Raw genomic sequence first — 21442 nt, forward strand, 5'->3', positions numbered from 1 at the left:
GTGGATCAAGGACTTCAACATAAGACTTTGGACCCTGAATCTGATGGGGTACAAAGTGGGGGATATGCTTGAATTCAATGGCATAGGAAAAGACTTTTGGAACAGAACTACAATACTTCATGCATTAAGACCAATAATTAATAAATGGGACTTCTGAAGAGCAAAGGCTGTCCATGGAATAAGAAAAAAATTCTTTACCAGGTATACATCTGACAGAGAGTTACTATCTAGAATATACAAAGAGTTTTAGGAAAAGAAAAGCACTCCACCAAAAGGAAAGGATTTGAACAACTCAATAAAAAAGAAAGAAAACAACTTAAGAAAAATCCTTAGCCACACAACTTAAAAATTCTTTGAGATTTTTTTCTCACCCCCTTCAGAGTGATTAATGCAAAACAAGACTAAACAACAACAATGAAACCCAGCAGCAACAAATGCTGAGCTGGATGTGGGAAAGGGGAACACTTATTCACTGCCAGCAGGAGTGCAAACTGGAATAATGACTGTAAATATCAGTGTGGAGTTCCTCAGAAAGCTAAAAATAGTGTCTGCCACAAGATCAAGCTATAGCACTCTTGGGTATTTACCCAAAGGACTCCATATCCTGATCTAGAGAAGCCTGTTCTTCCATGTTCATTGTCACTCTGCTCACAATAGCCAGGAGAAGAAAAAGGCCTAGATTTCCATCAACTGACTAATGAATAATGAAAATGTATATTTACATAATGGAATATATCAGCTGTTAAGAAAGACGAAATTGTGAAATTTTCAGGTAAATGAATTTAGCAGGAAACATTTATTCTGAATGAGGTAATCCAGACCCAGAAAGACAAATGTTGCACATTTTTTCTAAGTTGTGGATATAGCTTTGAATCTTCAGATATCTGTGTTTTTTTTTTTTCTTGTAATACCCATAGAGGTCATGAAATGTCTAAGGGGCCAGGAGGAGGGGCTTTCAAATGAGGAGCAATTGAATGTAGTGTTATAAAGGGGTTAAATAGGAATATGTCTGAGAGTGGGCAGGTAGAGCCTTTGAGCTCAAGCAGGGGGAGAAGGCATCCATGCTTGAGGCCACTTCTTGTGGGAAGTCAGAACCCTGAATGAGTGAGTGAGCAGAGGGTCCTCAAGGCCAGCCTGGTGTGACACCTCAGCCCTTGAGGAGGTGAGGGTGGGCCCCAGTGGAGTGTTAGCTGAAAGTCAGGTTGGGGTCAGGAGACTCAGCAGACTGAGAACTTCCTCACAGAGGGTAAACCAGGAGTGGTTTTCAGGAACTATGCAAGGTACAGGGTGTGGGAGTAGAAAGCACAAGGTGGGAACTCGGTGACTTTCAAGAGAATGAGGAAATCCTTGCTGGGGTGAGGAAGAACTGGGCTGTTAGAGCCCAGACAGGTTTAGGGGAGTATCCATGCCTCAGATAGACCTTTTGTGGGTTCCACAGACTGAGGAGGGTGAAGACACTGTCTCCATGAGGTGGGACAGTCTACGGTGTATACTAGGTGTCTTTGTGTTGAAGAACTCTTCTGTGCATGGGGCGACTTGAGTGTGGTGTTAAAGCCTCACAGAGGTCAGGAGGCAGCTCTACAGGGACCAGGCAGGAGTAGGAATCACAGCACAAGACAGAAATGGAGGCTTTATTGTAGAGGTCAGCTCAGACCGAGTGTCAGAATCTCAACTCTGTGAGGAGTTTGACTTCTCTAATGGCCTGGTTCCTCTTTTCCACTTCTTCCTGTTTTCTTCTCTCCCCCATTGAATTCTTGGTGTTTCTATGATTGTATAAAGATCCTGGGTGTGTTCTCCACCTGCAATGCTCCCTTTGCAGGTCAGGGAACTGGACCTCATGGTGTACGCTCAGGGCAGCTCTCTGTTACTGCCTCTCATCCCTAGCTGGTATTGAGATAATTTTTTCTTGTTCAGGACCTGTTTTAAAGAAGGGACGGCACACATCTTCTGAGGGCAGGGAAGATTTTCAGAAAGCATTTATATTAACAAGGTCCTCATGAATAAACTTGACTCCTCAGACATGGATGCAGACTCTCCTCCAGGTAAGAAAACATTTTCTGCTGCTCCTAGTGAGTGATGATGTAAAAGACAAAGATGGTCTTAGTTGCTGGCCATGCCTCTGGGTCACTGGAGTCTCAACTAAGTGTGTTGCCTGTAGACAGATGTGAAAATTTGTGGGATTGTACAATGGAGAAGAGAAGGTGTTGTCTTTTACCATCTAGAGAGAATACCATCACCCATGTTATTGTATCTTTTCTACATATAAATGTATAAAAATTGTTTCAAAGTTAAACCATGCTATAATGATTTCCCATCTCTATTTGGTGACATGTTATATATATTTATATGTAAAAGCTTTAAATTTGTTGGAAAGATACATACCAAAATACTGACAACAATCATTTTCAGTGCCAAGAATGAGTGATTTTGTACATATTGCAAGGTTTCTATAATTAACCTGATATTTCCTATTCACATTTTTCTATTTTGAATATCATGTTACTAGTGTTTATCATTAACAAAAAGAGGAGAATAGGAGAAAGAAGAAGAAATAGGAACAGAGTTGAAGACATGAATTTGGTTTGTCTTTCAGCTCCTCAAAAGAAGACCATGAGTCACGAAATTTTTCACAGATTCTCCAAGGTCCTCCTCACCTCAATCATAATATTTTTACTGCTGTTGAAAATCTTATTCTCCATTGCTCTGATTAGTAAGTATGCCCCTGGGAGAAGCGAACAAGAGAAGGAAAGGGACTCATCAGACAGACAGTGAACCAGAAACCTGAGGCAGATACTCTCCAGTGTAGATGTAATCATCTTGTTAAATAAGAAACAGAGTCAATGCAGAGATGAAAGCCCAAGATGTCAGGGCAATAGCTAAGAGCTAAAAACCTTACCCTTCACTGCTGCTGCTGTCTTCCTCAGCAAGAGCGCTACTTCCTGTGTCTGTCTTTATATAGACTTTCTGTTCTGCCTTCTCATTGGTTGTAAACCCAACCACATGACCTCCTAGTGACTGCCCATCTACACAGACCTCCAGGTCTTCTATGGTTGGTATTGAGATTAAAGGTGTGTGTCTCCATGCTGACTGTATCCTTGACCACACAGAGATCCACCTAGCTCTGCCTCGGAAGTGCTGGGATTAAAGGTGCACACCACCACCACCCAGCTTCTGCTATGGCTTGCTATTAGCTCTGACCCCCAGGCAACTTTATTTATTAACATACAAATAAAATCACATTTCAGTACAAATAAAATATTACCATACCCCAGGGAGATGGATGACATTGGGAAATTCCCTCTATTTTAGAATAACTCTTCTGTCAAAGTCATTCATTTTCACTAGAGAAGCATGTGTGTGTTCATTGGTGTCACGGAGTGAAATACTGGGGCATCTCTTTTAGGATCTAGTAACGAGGATAAACCTGTATTTCCTCATCAGCATATTTGGATGCAGAGACATGTATATTTTGGAATGAGTAGAGGGATGAAAAGATATAGATAGAGCTATTCCAGGGACAGTGCTCCACTGGAGTTCCTTCTAATCATTTATTTTTTCTTCTAGATTGTGTGAGACCTGAAAGCTAATTTAGAAAATAGTGGAATTCTTTGTAGATTGGTCTTCAAATTTATTAAAAATTAAAAAACACACACTCTATTTTTATGTAGATGTTTTATTTATTCATGCAATAATTAGTAATATCTATTTACTATATATTGGGCAGCATGTCAGAGAGTCCAGAAATAGCTGCAGCTCCCAGTCTCAAGATGTTTAGAGTATAGTCACGTGAACCAGTGCTTTAAAAAATTGCATGGGAAATGCTCTGCCGCTTGGGATCAAAAGCTTCCCACAGGAATCTCCCCTGTTCCCAACCCGGCATTAAGCTCTTCTTTGATAGATATTTCCTCTGATTATTTTCTAGGATTTTTCATTCATAGCCATAGTTAGAAAATTAAACACCTAGTTTCTGTGTCTACGTTTTCTTTATGCTATTTTCCTTCATTCCTACTCCACCTTACTCTTTTAAGTTTTTCGTACACTATATTTCTTTTTCTTTTTTATATTTTCATTTTATAATTAATTTAATTTTGCATATCAGCCACAGATTCCCCTGTCTTCCCCCTGCCACCCCTCAGCCTTCCCTCTAATCCACCCCCCATTCCCACCTCCTCCAAGGCAAGGTCTCCCCTAGGGATTCAGCTCAGCCTGGTAGAGTCAGCTGAGGCAGGTCCAGTCCCCTCCTTCCTACCCCAAGGCTGAGCAAAGTGTTTCAGCATAGGCCCTAGGTTCCAAAAAGCCAGTGTATGCACCAAGGACAGGTCCCGGTCTCACTGCCTAGGGGCCTCCTGAATAGTTCAAGCTAATCAACTATCTCAATTATTCAGAGGGCCTGATCCAGTTCCATGGGGGCTCCTCAGCTATTAGTTCACAGTTCCTGTATTTCCACTCGTTTGGCTATTTGTCCCTGTGCTTTTTCCAATCATGGTCTCAATATGTCTTGTTCATATAATCCCTCCTCTCTCTCTCGCCAAATGGACTCCTGGAGCTCCACCTGGGGCTTGGCCGTGGATGTCTGCCTCTGCTTCCATCAGTCATTGGATGAGAGTTCTATCATGACAGTTAGGGTGTTCAGCCATCCAATCACCAGAGTAGGTCAGCTCAGGCTTTCTCTCGACCATTGCCAGTAGACTACAGTGAAGTATCTTTGTGGATTTCTGGGGACCTGTCTAGCACTCTGCTTCTTTATATTTCCATGGAGTCTTCATTTATTATGGTATCTCTCTCCTTGTTCTCTTACTCTGTTCCTGATCCAGCTGGGACCTCCTGCTCCCCTAAGCTCTCTTTCCCCCGACGCTTGCCCTCCATTACCCTGCCCCCAAGTCTAGTTTGCTAATGTAGATCTCATCTATTTCTCTGTCATTGGACAATCCCTGTGTCTTTCTTAGAGTCCTCTTTACTAGGTAGCCTCCCTGGAGTTGTGAGTTGCAATCTGGTTATCCTCTGCTTTACACCTAGTATCCACTTATGAGTGAGTACCTACCATGTTTGTCTTTCTGAGTCTGTGTTACCTCCCTCAGGATGATTTTTTCTAGTTCTATCCACTTTCCTGCAAACCTCATGATGTCATTGCTTTTCTCTGCTGAGTAGCAATCCACTGTGTATATGTCCCACATTTTCTTTATCCATTCTTCAGTTGAAGGGCATATAGGTTGTTTCCAGTTCTGGCTATTACAAATAATGATGCTATGAACATAGGTGAGCATGCATCCTTGTGGTATGAATGAGCATTCCTTGGGTATATCCCCAAGAGTGGTATAGCTAGGACCTGAGAGAGGTTGATTGCCAATTTTCTAAGAAAGCAACATATTGATTTGCAAAGTGGCTGTAAAAGTTTGCATTCCCACCAACAGTGGAGGAATGTTCCCCTTGCTCCACATCCTCTCCAACATAAGCTGTCTTCAGTGTTTTTGATCTTAGCCATTCTTACAGGTGCAAGATGGTATCTCAGGCCATTTTGATTTGCATTTCCCTGAAGATTAAGGATGTTGAACAATTCCTTAAATGTCTTTCAGCCATTTGAGCTTCATCTGTTGAGAATTCTCTGTTTAGGTCTATAACCCATTTTTTTTTAAATTGGACTATTGGATATTTTGATGTCTAATTTCTTGAGTTCTTTATATATTCTGGATATCAGCCCTGTGTCAGATGTGGGGTTGGTGAAGACCTTTTCCCATTCTGTAGGCTGTCGTTTTGTCTTGTTGACCATGTCCTTTGCCCTACAAAAGCTTCTCATTTTCAAGAGGTTCCATTTATTAATTGTTGTTCTCAGTGTCTGTGCTACTGATGTTATATTTAGGAAGTGATCTCCAGAGCCAATGCATTTAAGACTACTTCCTACTTTCTCTTCTATCAGGTTCAGCGTAACTGGATTTATGTTGAGGTTTTTGATCCACTTGGACTTAAGTTTTCTGCAGTGACAGATATGGATCTATTTGCAATCTTCTACATGTTGCCATCCATTTATGCCAGCACCATTTGTTGAAGATTCTTTCTTTTTTCCATTGTACAGTTTTGGCTCCTTTGTTGAAAATCATATGTTCATACGTGTGCAGATTAATGTCAGGGTCTTCAATGTGGTTCCATTGGTCCACATGTCGGTTTTTATGCCAGTACCAAGCTGTTTTTAATATTGTAGCTCTATAGTAGAGCTTGAAGTCAGGGATCATGATGCCTCCAGTGGTTGTTTTTGTACAGGATTCTTTTGGCTATCCTAGGTTTTTTGTTTTTCCATATGAATTTGAGTATTTTTCTTTCTAGGTCTGTGAAGAATTGTGTTGGGATTTTGATGGGGATTGCATTGAATCTGTAGACTGCTTTTGTTAAGATTGCTATTTTTACTGTGTTGGTTCTGCCTATCCATGAGCATGGGATATCTTTCCATTTTATGACATCTTCTTCAATTTCTTTTTTCAGGGACGTAAAGTTCTTGTCATACAGGTCCTTCGATTGCTTAGTTAGAGTTACCCCAAGGTATTTTATATCATTTGTGGCTATTGTAAAGGGTGATGTATCTCTGATTTCCTTCTCAGCTCATTTGTCAATTGTATATAGGAGGGCTACAGATTTTTTTGAGTTAATCTTGTATCCTGCTACATGGCTGAAGGTGTTTATAAGCTGTATCAGTTCCTTGGTTGAATCTTTGGGGTCACTCAAGTATACTATCATGTCATCTGCAAATTGGGAAAGCTTGACTTCTTCCTTTCCAATTTATATAACCTTAATCTCCTTATGTTGTCTTATTACTCTGGCTAGAACTTCAAGTATTATATTGAATAAGTATGAGGAGAGTGGACAGCCTTGCCTCGTTCTTGAGTTTCTCTCCATTTAATTTGATGTTGGCTGTTGGCTTGCTGTAAATTGCCTTTATTATTAATAGGTATGTTCCCTGTATTCCTGATCTCTCCAAGACCTTTATCATGAAAGGGTGTTGGATTTTGTCAAATGCCTTTTCAGCCTCTAGTGAGATAATCATGTTGTTTTTTCTTTCAGTTTGTTTATATGGTGTATTACATTGACAGAATTTCATATGTTGAACCACCCTTGCATCCCTGGGATGAAGCCTATTTGATCACGGTGGATAATTTTTTTTTTAAAGATTTATTTATTATGTATACAGTGTTGTACCTGTATGTCTGCCTACAGGCTAGAAGAGGGCACCAGATCTCACTACAGATGGTTGTGAACCACCATGTAGTTGCTGGGAATTGAACTCAGGTTCTCTGGAAGAATAGCCAATGCTCTTAACCTCTGAGCTATCTCTCCAGCCCCAGACAAATTGTTTTGATGTGTTCTTGGAGTCTGTTTGCCAGTATTTTTTTGTGTGCTTTTAAATGTGCATTTTTTAAAAATTTTATTTATTTTATTTTACAATACCATTCAGTTCTACATATCAGCCACTGGTTCCCCTATTCCCCCCTCCCACACCCTCCCCTTATCCGAAGCCCACCCCTTCCCACCTCCTCCAGGGCAAAGCCTCCCCCGAGGACTGTGATCAACCTGGTAGACTCAGTCCAGGCAGGTCCAGTCCCCTCCTTCCAGACTGAGCCAAGTGTCCCTGCATAAGCTCCAGGTTTCAAACAGTGAACTCATGCAATGAGCACAGGACTTGGTCCCACTGCCTAGTTGCCTCCCAAACTGATCAAGTCAATCAATGTCACACCTATTCAGAGAGCCTGATCCAACTGGGGGCCCCTCAGCCTTTGGTTCAAAGTTCATGTGTTTCCATTCATTTGGCTATTTTTTTCAATAATTGAGTAAAACTGAAATTTATTATAAGCCACTGTTGTCCTAGGGACCTCCATGCTATATATATAGCTTCCATGGTTCTATGGGTTGTGGTCTGATTGTTCTTTATTTTATATCTAAAATCCACCAATGAGTGAATACATACCATGACTGTCTTTCTGGGTTTGTGTTACCTCACTCAGGATGGTTTTTTCTAGTTCCATCCATTTGCCTGCAAACCTCATGATGTCATTGCTTTTCTCTGGTGAGTAGTACTCCATTGTGTATATGTACCACATTTTTTTCATCCATTCTTCCGTTGATGGGCATCTAGGTTGTTTCCAGGTTCTGTGTTTGCCAGTATTTTATTGAGTATTTTTGCATTAATGTTCATGAGGGAGATTGGTCTGTAGTTCTCTTTCTTTGTTGCATCTTTGTTTGTCTTGGGAATCAGGGTAATTGTAGCCTCATAGAAGGAATTTGGTAACGTTCCTTCTGTTTCTATTGTGTGGAACAATTTGAAGAGTATTGGTATTATCTTTTCTTTGAAGGTCTGGTAGAATTCTGTGTTGAAACCATCTGGTCCTGGGCTTTTTTTTTTGGTTGGGAGACTTTTAATGACTGTTTCTATTTCCTTAGGGGTTATTGGTCTATTATAATAGTTTATCTGGTCTTGATTTTAACTTAGGTATGTGGTACCTATCCAGAAAATTATCCATTTCTTTTAGATTTTTCAGTTTCGTGGAGTAGAGGCTTTTGAAGTATGACCTGATGATTCTCTGGATTTCCTCAATGTTAGTTGTTATTTCTGATTTTGCTAATTTGGATGCTCTCTCTCTGCCTTTTGGTTAGTTTGGATAAGGGCTTGTCCATCTTGTTGACTTTCTCAAAGAACCAACTCTTTGTTTCATTGATAAGTTGTATTGTTCTCTTTGTTTCTATTTTATTGATTTCCTCTCTCAATTTGATTATTTCCTGGCATCTATTCCTCCCGTGTGACTTTTCTGCTTCTTGTTCTAGAGCTTTCAGTTGTGCTGTTAAGTCACTAGTGTGAGATTTCTCCAACTTCTTCATGTGGGCATTTTCCTCTTAGCACTGCTTTCATAGCTTCCCATAAGTTTGGATATGTGGTATATTCATTTTCATTGATCTCTAGGAAGTCTTGAATTTCTTTCTTTATTTCTTCCTTGACCCACTGGTGATTCAGGTGAGTATTATTCAGTTTCCATGAGATTGTAGGCTTTCTGTAGTTTTTGTTGTTGTTGAAATCTAACTTTAAACCATGGTGGTCTGATAGAACACAGGAGGTTATTCCAATTTTTTTGTATCTGTTGAGATTTGACTGTGGCCACGTATGTGGTTGATTTTAGAGAAGGTTCCATGGGGTACTGAGAAGAGGGTATATTCTTTTTTATTAGGATGGAATGTTTTGTAAATATAATTTAAGTCCATTTGATTCATAACATCAGTTAAGTCCCTTATTTCTCTGTTAAGTTTCAATTTGGCAGATCTGTCCAGCGGTGAGAGTGGGGTGTTGAAGTCTCCCACTATTAATATGTGGGCTTTTATATGTGATTTAAGCTTTAGTAATATTTCTTTTACATATGTGTGTGCCCTTGTGTTTGGGGCATAAATGTTCAGAATTGAAACTTCATCTTGGTGGCTCTTTCCTGTTGTGAGTATGTAATGTCCTTCTTGATCTGTTTTGATTGATTTCAGTTTGAATTCTATTTTGCTTGATATTAGGATGGCTTCACCAGCTTGCTTCTTAAGACCATTTGATTCGAAAGACTTTCCCCAGCCTTTTATTCTTAGGTAGAGTCTATCTTTGAATTTGAGGTGTGTTTCTTGTATGCAGTAGAAAGATGGGTCCTGCTTTCGTATCCTGTCTGTTAGCCTGTGTCTTTTTATTGGTGAATTAAGTCCATTGATATTAAGGGATATTAATGACCAGTGATTGTTAGTTCCTGTTATCTTTTGGTGTTAGTGTGTGTGTACTTCTCTTCTTTGGGGTTTACTGCTGTGGGGTCATCTATTGCCTGTGTTTTTGTGGGTGTATCTGACTTCCTTAGGTTGGAATTTTTCTTCTAGTGCTTTCTGTAGGGCTGGTTTGTGGATAAGTATTGTTTAAATCTGGTTTTGTCTTGGAATGTCTTGTTCAGTCCCTCTATGATGATTGAAAGTTTTGCTGGGTATATCAGTCTAGGCTGGCATCCATGGTGTCTTAGTGTCTGCATTACATCTGTCCAGTTCCTTCTGGCTTTCAAAGTCTCCATTGAGAAATTGGGTGTTATTCTGATGGTTTTGCCTTTATAAGTCACCTGGCCTTTTTTCTTTGCTGCTCTTAATATTCTTTCTTTATTCTGTAGGTTTATTTGTTTAATTATTATGCAGCAAGGGGACTTTTTTGGGGTCTAGTCTGTATGGTGTTCTATATGCTTCTTGTATTATCATAAGTATTTCCTTCTTTATGTTGGGAAAGTTTTCTTCTATGATCTTGTTGAATATATTTTCTGTGTTTTTGAGTTGGTATTCTTCTCCTTCTTCTAACCCTATTATTCTTAGATTTGGTCTTTTCATGGTGTCCCAGATTTCTTGGACATTTTGTGTTATGACTTTTTTGTCTTTGGTATTTTCTTTGACTGACGAATCCATTTCCTCTATTGTATCCTCTACAGCAGAGATCCTCTCTTCCATCTCTTGTATTCTGTTGATTATGCTTGCATCTGTGCTTTCTGTTCATTTACTCAGATTTTCTATTTCCAGCATTCCCTCTGTGTCTTCTTCATTGTTTGTATTTCCCTTTTCAGGTCTTGAACTGTTTCCCTCACCTGTTTAATTGCTTTTTCATGGTTTTCTTTAAGGGATTTATTGCTTTCTTCCAATTTTTTATTTGTTTTTTCCTCTCTTTCTTTATAGACTTCTTCCAATTTTTTGTTTGCCCTTTTCTCAATTTCTTTATTGATATCCTCCACTTTTTTGTTCATCTTTTTCTCAATTTCATTTTTCATTTTTTCTTGAAAGGCCTCTAGCATCTTCATGATGCTATTCTTAAAGTCACTTTTCTTTTTTGCTTCTTCTACCTTGTGATGTTCATGTCTTGCTGTTGAGGAGGGCTAGGTTCTGGTGGTGCCGTATTGCTCTTTATGTTGTTGTATGTACTTCTGACTTGGCATCTGCCCATCTCCTCTTCTAATAGGTATAAGAGGTGCCTGTGTTTGAGCTATTTGCTGTTGGTCCACTCTGTGCTTGTTGTGTCTGTGTCTCAGGGGGCCCTTCTGGGTCTAATCTTAGCTCTTGGTCTAATTGGAGCAGGCAGCTTCTGTGTCTCAGGGAGCTGTTCCTGGGTCAACCCAAGCTAGTTGATTCTGTGACTTACTGATTTGTTCTTATCAGGGCTCTTGGTTCAGTCAGAGCTGACAGAGTCTGTGTTTCAGGAACCTCTCTTGGTCCAATAAGAGGTGGCAGATTCTACTTCTCAGAAAGCCACTCTTGGTCTAAGGAGGGCTGGCAGATTCCTTGTTTGCTGAGGTTACTCTTGGTCCAAAGACAGCTCTTTGTCCAATGAGAGCTCTCTCTCTGGTCCGCTTGAGAGCTGGGGGTTTGTTTCCAAGTCTCAGGAAGTGGTGGGTGTCTGGGGCGGATGGTTATGGGGGCAGGGTGTGTAGATTGCAGGGTCCGCTGGGGGGTCTTGGAGAAGGGGATCCTTTCTGCAGGAGCCCTCCCAGCTGACTGGCCACTGGGGCCGATTTGGGTGGGTGTTCTCGGGAAACAGCTGGGGCCCAGGTGTGGGTCCTAGGGGCAGGCCTCCCTGGGTGTGAACAGAGTCACTCACCTCTGGCTCCTACACTACATTTCTATTTCCTACTTTCCTTATTTTTCATAGGTAAATTAAGAGAGAGACAGAAGGAGAGAAATCTTGATACAGAAGATTCTATGCTGCAGCCTTATATTCGGACTCCTTCCATTCCCTTTTTCCTATTTTTTCCTGAGGATAAAACCCCCGCCTCATTTAATTTTTTTTTCACTACAAAACTGGATCAGACCAACTGCTTACTGGCAGCCCCTAAACTTCTACTTTCCCAAGTGCTCTGGAGTAGGAGCAGCAGGGAATACTAGACAGAAGGATAGAGGGGACAGAAAATATTTTTATATTTTTTTTCTTTATGTCTTAGTTTCTGTTCACTGGTACCATCTGTGGGGGTCATACACCCCACATTTCCCCAGAGTACTCTTGAGTAGAAACAGCAGGAAATATTAGATAGAAGGATAGAGGGGAGAGAAAAAGATAGACAATACAGGATAGACTTGAGAGGGCCTGGATCTTAATCCATCACGCCCTGTCTGTGTCAAAGGAATACGAAGGGATGGAGCAAAAGACCGACCTCCAGCATGGCCAGGGGCAGACCATCTCAGACACCTGGTACTCAGTTCAGTGATCCAATCATCCTCTTTATGCAGACCTGCTGGGTAAAGCCCTAGGAAATCTGCATGGGCTCCAACAATGGAGAACTAAGCATGAAACTGTAGGGGCAGACAAAACTGGACTCAGATCACAAAATAGTGCATACCATCTTACATATGCATCCTCTCTTAATGTTATTTTATTCAGTAGCTATTGCTCAACCACTAACCAACTTGAAATTTAGTAGGTTAATTGAAATATTTATTTAATTCTTGCTTGGTGACTTTGCCGAGGCTGATCTCTCTTGGAGATTCCCATGATCCTAGCTGAACTTATTCTCATGGAGTCATACATCAGTAACAGACAACCCAGCTTCCTATGGCAACTTCAGAGTTCCAGGATGGGTGGAGGCAGTAAGATAAGCTCAACATGGAGTGCACACACATTTGCCTTTGTGTGTTTTAGTGGCCAAAGAACTCTTAAAGGCAGCTCAGATGAGGTGATGTTGATTAGACCAGTTTCTTTGTAGGGAACTGCAAAGGCATAGTCCAAGTGGGTATTCATACAGGGAAGGTGAGAAGTGTGTCCAGTTTTTCAATGTGCAACTGTTATGGAGATACCTTGAAAAATCTGAAGCAGGACATGATAAAATTAAAACTGACTTAGAGAAGTGTGCTCTTACAGAGTGTGAAAACAAAGGGAAGGAGAAATTAGGACACTAATTCAGAATCCGTTTGAGCAGCACTACGGATTTAATCCAAGGATCATGTGAGTGATGCACAGGAGAGGAGAGAAGTTGGACCAAAAGGAGGTGACGTTTCGGTCAATATTGATAACTGAAAATAGGGAAAACAGAGGAGTGAGGTACAAGTTTAATATTCTATTTCATAAAGTCAACAGTCATGAAGTTATTTTAAGAGGAAGAAGATAAGCAGCAGGTTTGAGTTGGAATATGATGATTTAAATTTGGATTATATTCGCCAAATTCTCAGTTGCACAGTTTAGTTGGATGCATATTAACATGTTTAAGATAGAGGAATACATTTTAGAAGATCTTTTTAGCAGATAACAAAATAGACTAAAAAAACAACCACTTCTATTCCCCACCGCCTCCCCAACAACCCAGGACAATGAATATCACTAAAGAAGAGAAATTTGGGGGAGAAAGAGAGATACAGAAGGAACTAGATGCTAAGTTTCATTTTAAGAGAGGTGGGTGTAGAAGGAAACAGGTAGGAAAGAGCACAGGAAACAGCAGCAAACAGGACCAGGCAAAACCAGAGGGAGCCATGTCTCCCAATGATTAAGGAGGAAGAGAGGTGGGCAGGGTGATGTGAGAAGTCCCACAGGAAGATGACTGATCAGTGGACATGAGGAGCCATTGACATCTAGTTCAGGAATGTTTTGTAAATGGGTAGAAGTGAAAGCCAGAATCTAGTGACTCCAGGAACAAGTGGGAGATGAGGAAGAGAAGAAAAAAACTTCAATTTCTCGAGGAAAGGTGTGTTAGTTTTAAGTTAGGAACTCTGTGAAAGTGTGGGGACACTGGGAAGTCAGAACTATCTGGGGTGGAGGGAGATACAGGAAAGAAGAGGAGGAAAACAAAGTCCTTTTGATCAGTGTTGGGCTTTTATTTCTGTGCTCAGGTAACCTGGAACTGCTCTGGATTAGCTCATTTCTCCCTCACCTTTCCTGGGGTGCTCACATACTGAATAGAATTTATCACCTAAGATGTAGTCTTTATTTTACCCTCCATTAATTGTTGAAGAGTCCCCAGGGTCATGGTTCTGTCCTGTCCTTCCAGCTCTTCCTGAAAATATCTGTGGTCATAAATCACTAGGAGTAGTGTAATCTTTACTGTGGAGTAATGGAAATTTGTCTTTATTGTGGTAGGGTCTCATGTAGCCCAGACTAGCAATGAACTAACTAACTAATTAACTAACTAAACCAACCAATCAAACAACTAACTAAGCCACACTAACTAACTAAGCAACCAACTAACTAGTAAAACCAACCAACCAACCAACTCTACTAACTTGTATAGTTAAGGATGACCTGATTCTTATTCTTATTCTATATCTTATTCTAATTCCCAAGTGCTAGGGCCAAAGCCATCACACTCTGTGGTGATGGGGAAACTTTCCCAGGCTGGCTTTAACTACTCGGGTAATTGGACATTTATACATTTCGTTTCTACAAAGAATGTAACAAAGTGAAAGTAAAAAATCAAGTCTTAGCCCTACCAGAAAAATGAATTGTTTTTATTCTGTTTTATAGCTTTGTCTAAAAAATATTCTCAGCTTCTTGATGAAAAAGAAATCATAAAAGAACTGAATTACACTGAGTTGGAGTGTACAAAACAGCATTCACTCTCGAAAGGTAAAACTTAATGTGCTTAAAATCAGCATTTTCAACAAGATTCTGGGGTAGCTCCATTAGCAATGGGCACTATGGGAACATGACTTCATACCACACACTTTATACCAGGTGCCTGTGGAGTTTTTTTAAGAGGTCTCCAATCAGGCACAATTGGAATGTGTGGCAGCCTAGTGTCAACAAAGAAGAGTTTCAGAGAGGGAGAAGTAATACTGGACTGAGTAGAATTTTATTATAAACAGAAAGGAGCTCCAGAAAGAATAAAGTAAATATAATGGTGTGAATGTGAGCATCTCCAGGGAGTCATGCTCAATGGTGTGTGTTTAAGATTTCATTTTTAATTAATATACGTATATATGCACGTGCCTGTGTGTGGGTTGGTGTATGTGAGTGCAGTGCCTGCAGAGGCAGAAGAGAGTGTCAGATCCCTGGAGCTGGAGTTAGATGTGGTTGTGAGTCACAGGCTCTGGGTGCTGGGAACTGAACTCAAGTCCTCTGTGAGAGCAGTACACACTCTTAACCACTGAGCCATTTCTGTAGTCCCTCAAGTGTTTTCATAAGTGTGTGTGTGTGTGTGTGTGTGTGTGTGTGTGTGTGTGTGTTTGTGAGTGTTCTTATGCTGGTCTGTGTATGTTCTTGTGTTTTTCTCAGTTTCAGTGTCTACAAAGTGTAATTTACTCAAGATTTAAATAGAGAATTTGTTTTTCTAGTAAACTAAGTTGGAAGGTGGACAGATGAATGTGTATTGTTTAGGTTTAGGAAAGAGAGGAAAGTGCTTAACGCTATCCATCACTTTGCCCCCTATAAGTTAAGATTCTCGACTGTCTTTGACATCTGTAATTGAGATGTCTTTGGAATACACCATCTGGCCCTAAATAGGCAGTTTGTTTATTGTCTTTGACAAGATACCTTTTGGAAACACTTGTTTCTTTAGACCATTTGAGCTTGTCTGGGGTTCCTGCCTTTCTCAGCAGATCTCTCTCTCTTTGCTCACTATATTCTTTGCTGTAAGGAAGCCTGTAGACCTATTCAGGGAGTCCTTGCCTATGCCCACATATTGAAATGTTGTCTTTACTTTTTTGTAACAACTTCAGGGTTCCAAGCCTCAAAGTAAGGTGTTTAATACATTTAGACTCTATTTTAGAGTCAATTTTCATGCAGAATGGATATGGATTTAGATTCATTCTTCTGCACCTTGGTACCTAATTTTCTTAGTACAGTTTGTTGAAAAGCCTATCTTCTTCAGATATGTATTTCTAGTGAAAAGTCCGGTGGCTGTAGATGTGTGGGTTCATGTTTGTGGTTCTCTTTTGTGTTCATTGATCAATTTGTGTACTTTTGTTGTGGGACCATGCTCTATAGCATAGCCTGAAGTCAGGTTTGGAGATACCTCCAACATAATTCTTTTTTCTTCATGGTTGCTTTGGCTATCCAGTTTTTTTTGTGCTCTCTTTATAAATTTTGAGATTGTTTTGTTCATTTATCTTATGAAGAATCTTGGAATTTCTTTCATTCATCTGTAGATATTTAGGGTTTTTACATGAGCCATTATTTTTCTGTTTCATTTCACTTTTTTTCCCTTCATGGTTCACTGATATCTCTGTTACATCTTTCTCTGTTCAATATATATATATATATATATATTTTTTTTTTTTTCTGAGTTAGGGTTTCTCTATGTAGTTTTGGTGCCTGTCTTCCATCTTGCTCTGTAGACCAGGCTGGCCTTGAACTCACAGAGTTGGTTTACATGTTTTTAAAACCTCTTCCAGAATCTTTTTATTTCCATCCGAAATAAAAATATCATGGGTGCCGGGCGGTGGTGGCGCACGCCTTTAATCCCAGCACTCGGGAGGCAGAGCCAGGTGGATCTCTCTGAGTTCGAGGCCAGCCTGGACTACCAAGTGAGTCCCAGGAAAGGCGCAAAGCTACACAGAGAAACCCGGTCTCGAAAAATCAAAAAAAAAAAAAATATCATGGGCATTAAAGTTTTTAGATTAAACCTATAATTAATTATCTTGCTTGTCATAATACATTGACTACCACTTTTATCATCACTAATTAAAAATGTCTGCTAACTCTGAAATTTTGCTGCCTTGGTTAGTGGCTTCTATTGTTCTCATGTGTAAATATGTATATATTTTTGTAATATGAGAACTTCTGGTTCTTGGTATGATGAGTTCTATTCTTTGGAGACCCAGAATGTTTTGCATTATGTCTTGGGCATCTGAGGGTTCTATACACTCAGTTTTCCTGATGGCAACCCGTTAGGATAAAGGGGCCCTGACATTGGTGTTGACAGCGGTAGACTGGGGTTTCTTGGCACCTGACAGAGAGTCCAGAGTCCCAGCTTCCATGTGGTCTCCACATCAAGCAGATTTTAAAATGACTCTATGACATTGCACTTACATTTCCTTCTTCCCCCAAAGTTTGGAGCTGTTGCCCAAAGGATTGGAAGCCATTTAGTTCCCACTGCTACTTTACTTCCACTGATGCGGCATCTTGGATTGGGAGTGAGGAGAAGTGCTCCAGCATGGGTGCTCATCTGATGGTGATCCACAGCCAGGAAGAGCAGGTGCATCCTGGGAGAGAGTGGGGCCTGGGCCTGGCCTGCTGTCTGCCTCCTTTTACTAAGAGGGAGTTTTGTTGACATGGGTGTTGCTGATGTGGCAGAAGGCTTTGCATCAGGAAGCTGGAAAGGTTGCTTCAGCCTTGGCATTCTACACCTTGTCTCTGCTTCAGTGAAGCTGAACAACCCACAAGGAACCATGGGAACAGAAATGCAACCTCTGTTGTGGAGGGAAGGATGAAATGTTTCTGCTTGAAAGAGCAGTGTGTGATTACAGTACTCTAATGCTTCCTGTAGTACCCACAGCCTAACAGAGGAGGGCGCAGAGTTGATTAGGGAAAGGGGATCAAATCAGGAGAGTCATAGCCAACCATCAGAAATGAAATATCTGAGGTTGTGAATGGAGAATGCTTAAATCTGCTAAATTCTCTCATGCACAACATTCAAGAATGGTGTTGGGGAAGAAAAGAGGGGAGTGAGTCTGAGATGGTTTCCAATGTCATGGAAATCAGGCCTCTGAGTGATGACTTTGTGTCCTGGTCAGCAGAGAAGATGGCACTCCTGGTGGTGTTGGTGGCTCTTCTATTCCTTGATCCTTTCTTTGTCTTCTCATCTCTGTGTGACCAGAAAAAAGTCAGTCAAAATATCACAGTGTACCTCTAAAATGTATAGTTAATGAGTAATAGTCTATAATTTGAAAACTGTTGATGGACCTAGAGAGATGAATATGATTTGGTTATTATGTATTTCCATAGATGCATCATATTGGATCTATAATTTTGTATAGTTAAAATGATTTTTAATGATCTTATAAAAATTGTATAACAGAAAAAGAATCACTCCATCCAGCCTGAATGCTGTATCTTTCTTTCCTCTTAGGATTTCATCACCAAGACCCTGGATCCTAAAGCTGCTTATTATATTGGCCTTTCGGATCCAAGTCACCGTCAGTGGTGCTGGGTTGATCAGACACCATACAATGAAAGTGCCACGTGAGTCCAGAGTTACCTAGAGGAGTCCTGGGTCCTGTAGCATGAGAAGACTTTAGGGTGTTCCAGCTGTTGGTTATGAAACTAAAACAGCTCTTTCCTGTTGTGAGTGCTGGGGATGGAGTTACTTTATCCCCATTTCCTCATCAAGGAATCCTGTGAGACACAGTCATTGATATTCTCAGGACAGATGAGGAAACTGAGTTTGAAGAGTGTAGCATGATAAGTACCCAGGGTACTCAACCAAGGTGCTACACCATGGTGGATTTTATTATGCTTTCAGTCTCTCTATATATTTTAAAATAGGATTTAATTTATTTTTATTTGTGTGTATATGGTGGTATTTTATTTGTACAGAAATGTGATTTTAATTGTATGTTAATAAATCAAGTTGCCCGGGGGTCAGAGCTATTAGAGCCATAGCAAGAACCGGTTTGGTGGTGGTGCAAGCCTTTAATCCCAGCATTTGATAGACAGAGCTAGGTAGATCTGTCTGTGTTCAGGGATATAGCCAGCATTGGAGACATATGCCTTTAAGACCTGGAGGGGCTGTACTTACAGGCAGTAATGAGGCAGTCATGTGTTTGTGTTTACAACCAATGAGAAGGCAGAACAGAAAGACTATATTAAAGACAAACACACAGGAAGTAGGTCTCTTTCGGAGAGGTAGGAGCACCTCAGGAGGAAGGGTAAGGTTTTAGCTCTGAGCTCTGACCTCTTGGCTTTCTTCTTTACATTGGTTTTGTGTCTCTGTTTGAGTGTTTGTAGTAAGTATGTGGGTACCCATGGAGCCCAGAAGATGGTGTTGGATTCCCTGGAGCTGGGGTCACAGGTGGCATGACTGTACAAACATGGGTGCTGGGAACAGAATTCTCACATTTTCTGGAAAAGCACAAGCACTCTTAATTCCTTAGCCATCTCTCCAGCTTTTATTTATATCTTTATAATAAAAATTGATGTTAAGATCATAACTGATTATTTCTCTTAAATCAAAAGTCCTCAATCTAATATGTGTGTTTTATTTATGTAATTATTCAAAAATTTAATATCTTAGTATTTTCCCACATTCTATCCTGATTTCTGTTGTGAGAAACAGGTAGTGATGCCACTGTCCTTCTCAGTTTTCAGAGGAGACAGGTAGGAGTCCAGGATTGTAAGTTACTTGTCCTAGATGACAGAAATAAGTGGATTATCTAGATATTTTAAGTAGTTCTCCAGTTTCGAAAATAACACTATTGTAAAATGAAAAAAAAAACCAACTTTAATTAAACATGAGAATAAGGAAAGACCTTTTCATCATACAAATAAGCACATGGAATGACAGTCCCTGGGTATCAATACCTAGGGTTGAAGTAGCCCTTGGGATGTGTTCTGGGAGAAAATTAAGTAACAGGCTAAGAGAATATTGAGTGTGGTGGCCTTGTTTCCAGGGACACGTCAGACATGGGTGGTGCAGAACGGTTGATTTGTACACACCTGAATCTGATTTCCACAAATTCCCAGTGTATCCTGAGGCTTGTGATTCCTGTTTTCTCTTTCCCAGCATCACTGTGGGAAACACACTGATGCTCTTTCTTCCCTTCCAGGTTCTGGCACCCGGGTGAGCCCAGCAGTGACAATGAAAAATGTGTTGTAGTAAATCATCGAAATTCTGGTTGGGGCTGGAATGACCTCCCTTGCAGTTATGAACAGAAGTCAGTTTGTCAGATGAAGAAAATATACTTATGAATCAAGCATTCTCCATGGACATGGATTGCATTTTTATCCAGCATTACACAGACATCTGGACAGATCTTCTTGTGGAAGAGATGTCCATAGAAATTTAGGTAGGCAGCCAACAGTTATCCATTTGATTATACTGGTCTTCACAAATACTTATCTATTCATCCTTTACTCTTTTATATAATGAGACTTTCTCTTATACCTGGTAGCACACACCTTTAATCCTAGCATTGCAGAGGCAGAAATCTGTAGCTGGAGTTTTTCTGCCTGGCCCACAGTAAGGACAAATCTCTCTCACCGGCCAGTCCCACAGCGGCTCAGACCCAACCAAGTAAACACAGAGACTTATATTGCTTACAAACTGTATGGCCGTGGCATGCTTCTTGCTAACTGTTCTTATATCTTAAATTAACCCATTTCTATAAATCTATACCTTGCCCCATGGCTCGTGGCTTACTGGCATCTTCACATGCGGCTTGTCATGGTGGCAGCTGGCAGTGTCTCTGACTCAGCCTTCCACTTCCCAGAATTCTTCTCCTCCTTGTCCCGCCTATATTTCCTCCTGCCTGACTAATGGCCATTCAGTGTTTTATTTACTAACCAATCAGAGTAACACATTTGCCATACAGAACATCCCACAGCAGAAATCCATCTGTTCAAGGATACAGTGAAGCATGGTGACTCACGCCTTTAATCCCAGAAAGCCAGCCTTTAATCCCAGGGAGTGATGGTAGAAAGCAAAAAGATATATAAGGCGTGAGGACCAGAAACTAGAAGCATTTGGCTGGTTGAGCTTTTAGGTTTTGAGCAGCACAGTTCAGCTGAGAGCCATTCAGATATGAGGACACAGAGGCTTCCAGTCTGAGGAAACAAGATCAGCTGAGAAGTTGGCCAGATGAGGTTAGCTGTGGCTTGTTCTGTCTCTCTGATCTTCCTGCATATACCCCAATACCTGGCTCAGGTTCGATTTTATTAATAAAGACTCTTTAAGATTCATGCTACATATACCAGAGACTCTGTGTCCATTCTTAGATTCCTAAAGTGTTATTTGATGATAATTTTGTGTGGTTTGGTTCCTCTACCCACTTTTCTCTCTCTTTGTTCCTCTGTCTTTGGATTTATTGATGTATAATTGACAAATAAAATATATATATTTACATTACAATATCTTGACTTGATATGGAAACATATTGGGCAATGGCTACCACAATCAAGTTAACAATACCCTCTATTACCTAACATTGTGGTCTGTTTTGTGTGTGTGTGGTGTTAGGGCATTTAAGATCTTCTTAAACAAATTCAGACAGACAGGGTGACATTGGTACCTATTGTCACTTTGATCCTCAGTGCTTACTCACATTTTCTCTGGCAGTTGTGCCCTTCCATCAGCATTTCCTCATGTCCCCCAATACCTGCACTGCCAGGACCCATTCAGGAACTTGGTCCCCATGGCTAGTGTATCAGGTGCTGTGGGTGACATGAGGGTGATGTGGGCCTCTAATGGTGGCTGATCCTGGCTGGGTGGACTTTTTCCACATCAATTTTAAGAAGACGATGAACAACATTCTACTGCCACACCCATGATTTTTCGTGTCTCAG

General features: G+C 40.6%; 1 protein-coding gene across 1 annotated transcript; it reads left to right on the forward strand.

The window, feature by feature from the left end:
- Positions 1-1809: 1809 nt before the first annotated feature.
- Positions 1810-20849, forward strand: LOC143272513 (C-type lectin domain family 4 member A-like). The gene is made up of 6 exons (XM_076567914.1): positions 1810-2042; positions 2594-2710; positions 14468-14569; positions 16993-17138; positions 18012-18124; positions 19708-20849. Exons 1-6 carry the CDS (start codon positions 1997-1999, stop codon positions 19847-19849), a joined length of 666 nt encoding a protein of 221 aa, XP_076424029.1. The 5' UTR covers positions 1810-1996; the 3' UTR covers positions 19850-20849.
- Positions 20850-21442: the final 593 nt, after the last annotated feature.

Source organism: Peromyscus maniculatus, chromosome 3, assembly GCF_049852395.1.
Source record: "Peromyscus maniculatus bairdii isolate BWxNUB_F1_BW_parent chromosome 3, HU_Pman_BW_mat_3.1, whole genome shotgun sequence".
In the NCBI taxonomy this organism is placed as follows: domain Eukaryota; kingdom Metazoa; phylum Chordata; class Mammalia; order Rodentia; family Cricetidae; genus Peromyscus; species Peromyscus maniculatus.

What these genes read in the sequence shown, in the direction of transcription:
- LOC143272513 (XM_076567914.1), top strand. Translation starts at nt 1,997, where the DNA reads ATGAATAAACTTGACTCCTCAGACATGGATGCAGACTCTCCTCCAG. An exon ending in ATTCTCCATTGCTCTGATTA is followed by an intron (nt 2,711 to 14,467) that starts GTAAGTATGCCC and finishes TCTGTTTTATAG; the next exon opens with CTTTGTCTAAAAAATATTCT. An exon ending in ACAGCATTCACTCTCGAAAG is followed by an intron (nt 14,570 to 16,992) that starts GTAAAACTTAAT and finishes CTTCCCCCAAAG; the next exon opens with TTTGGAGCTGTTGCCCAAAG.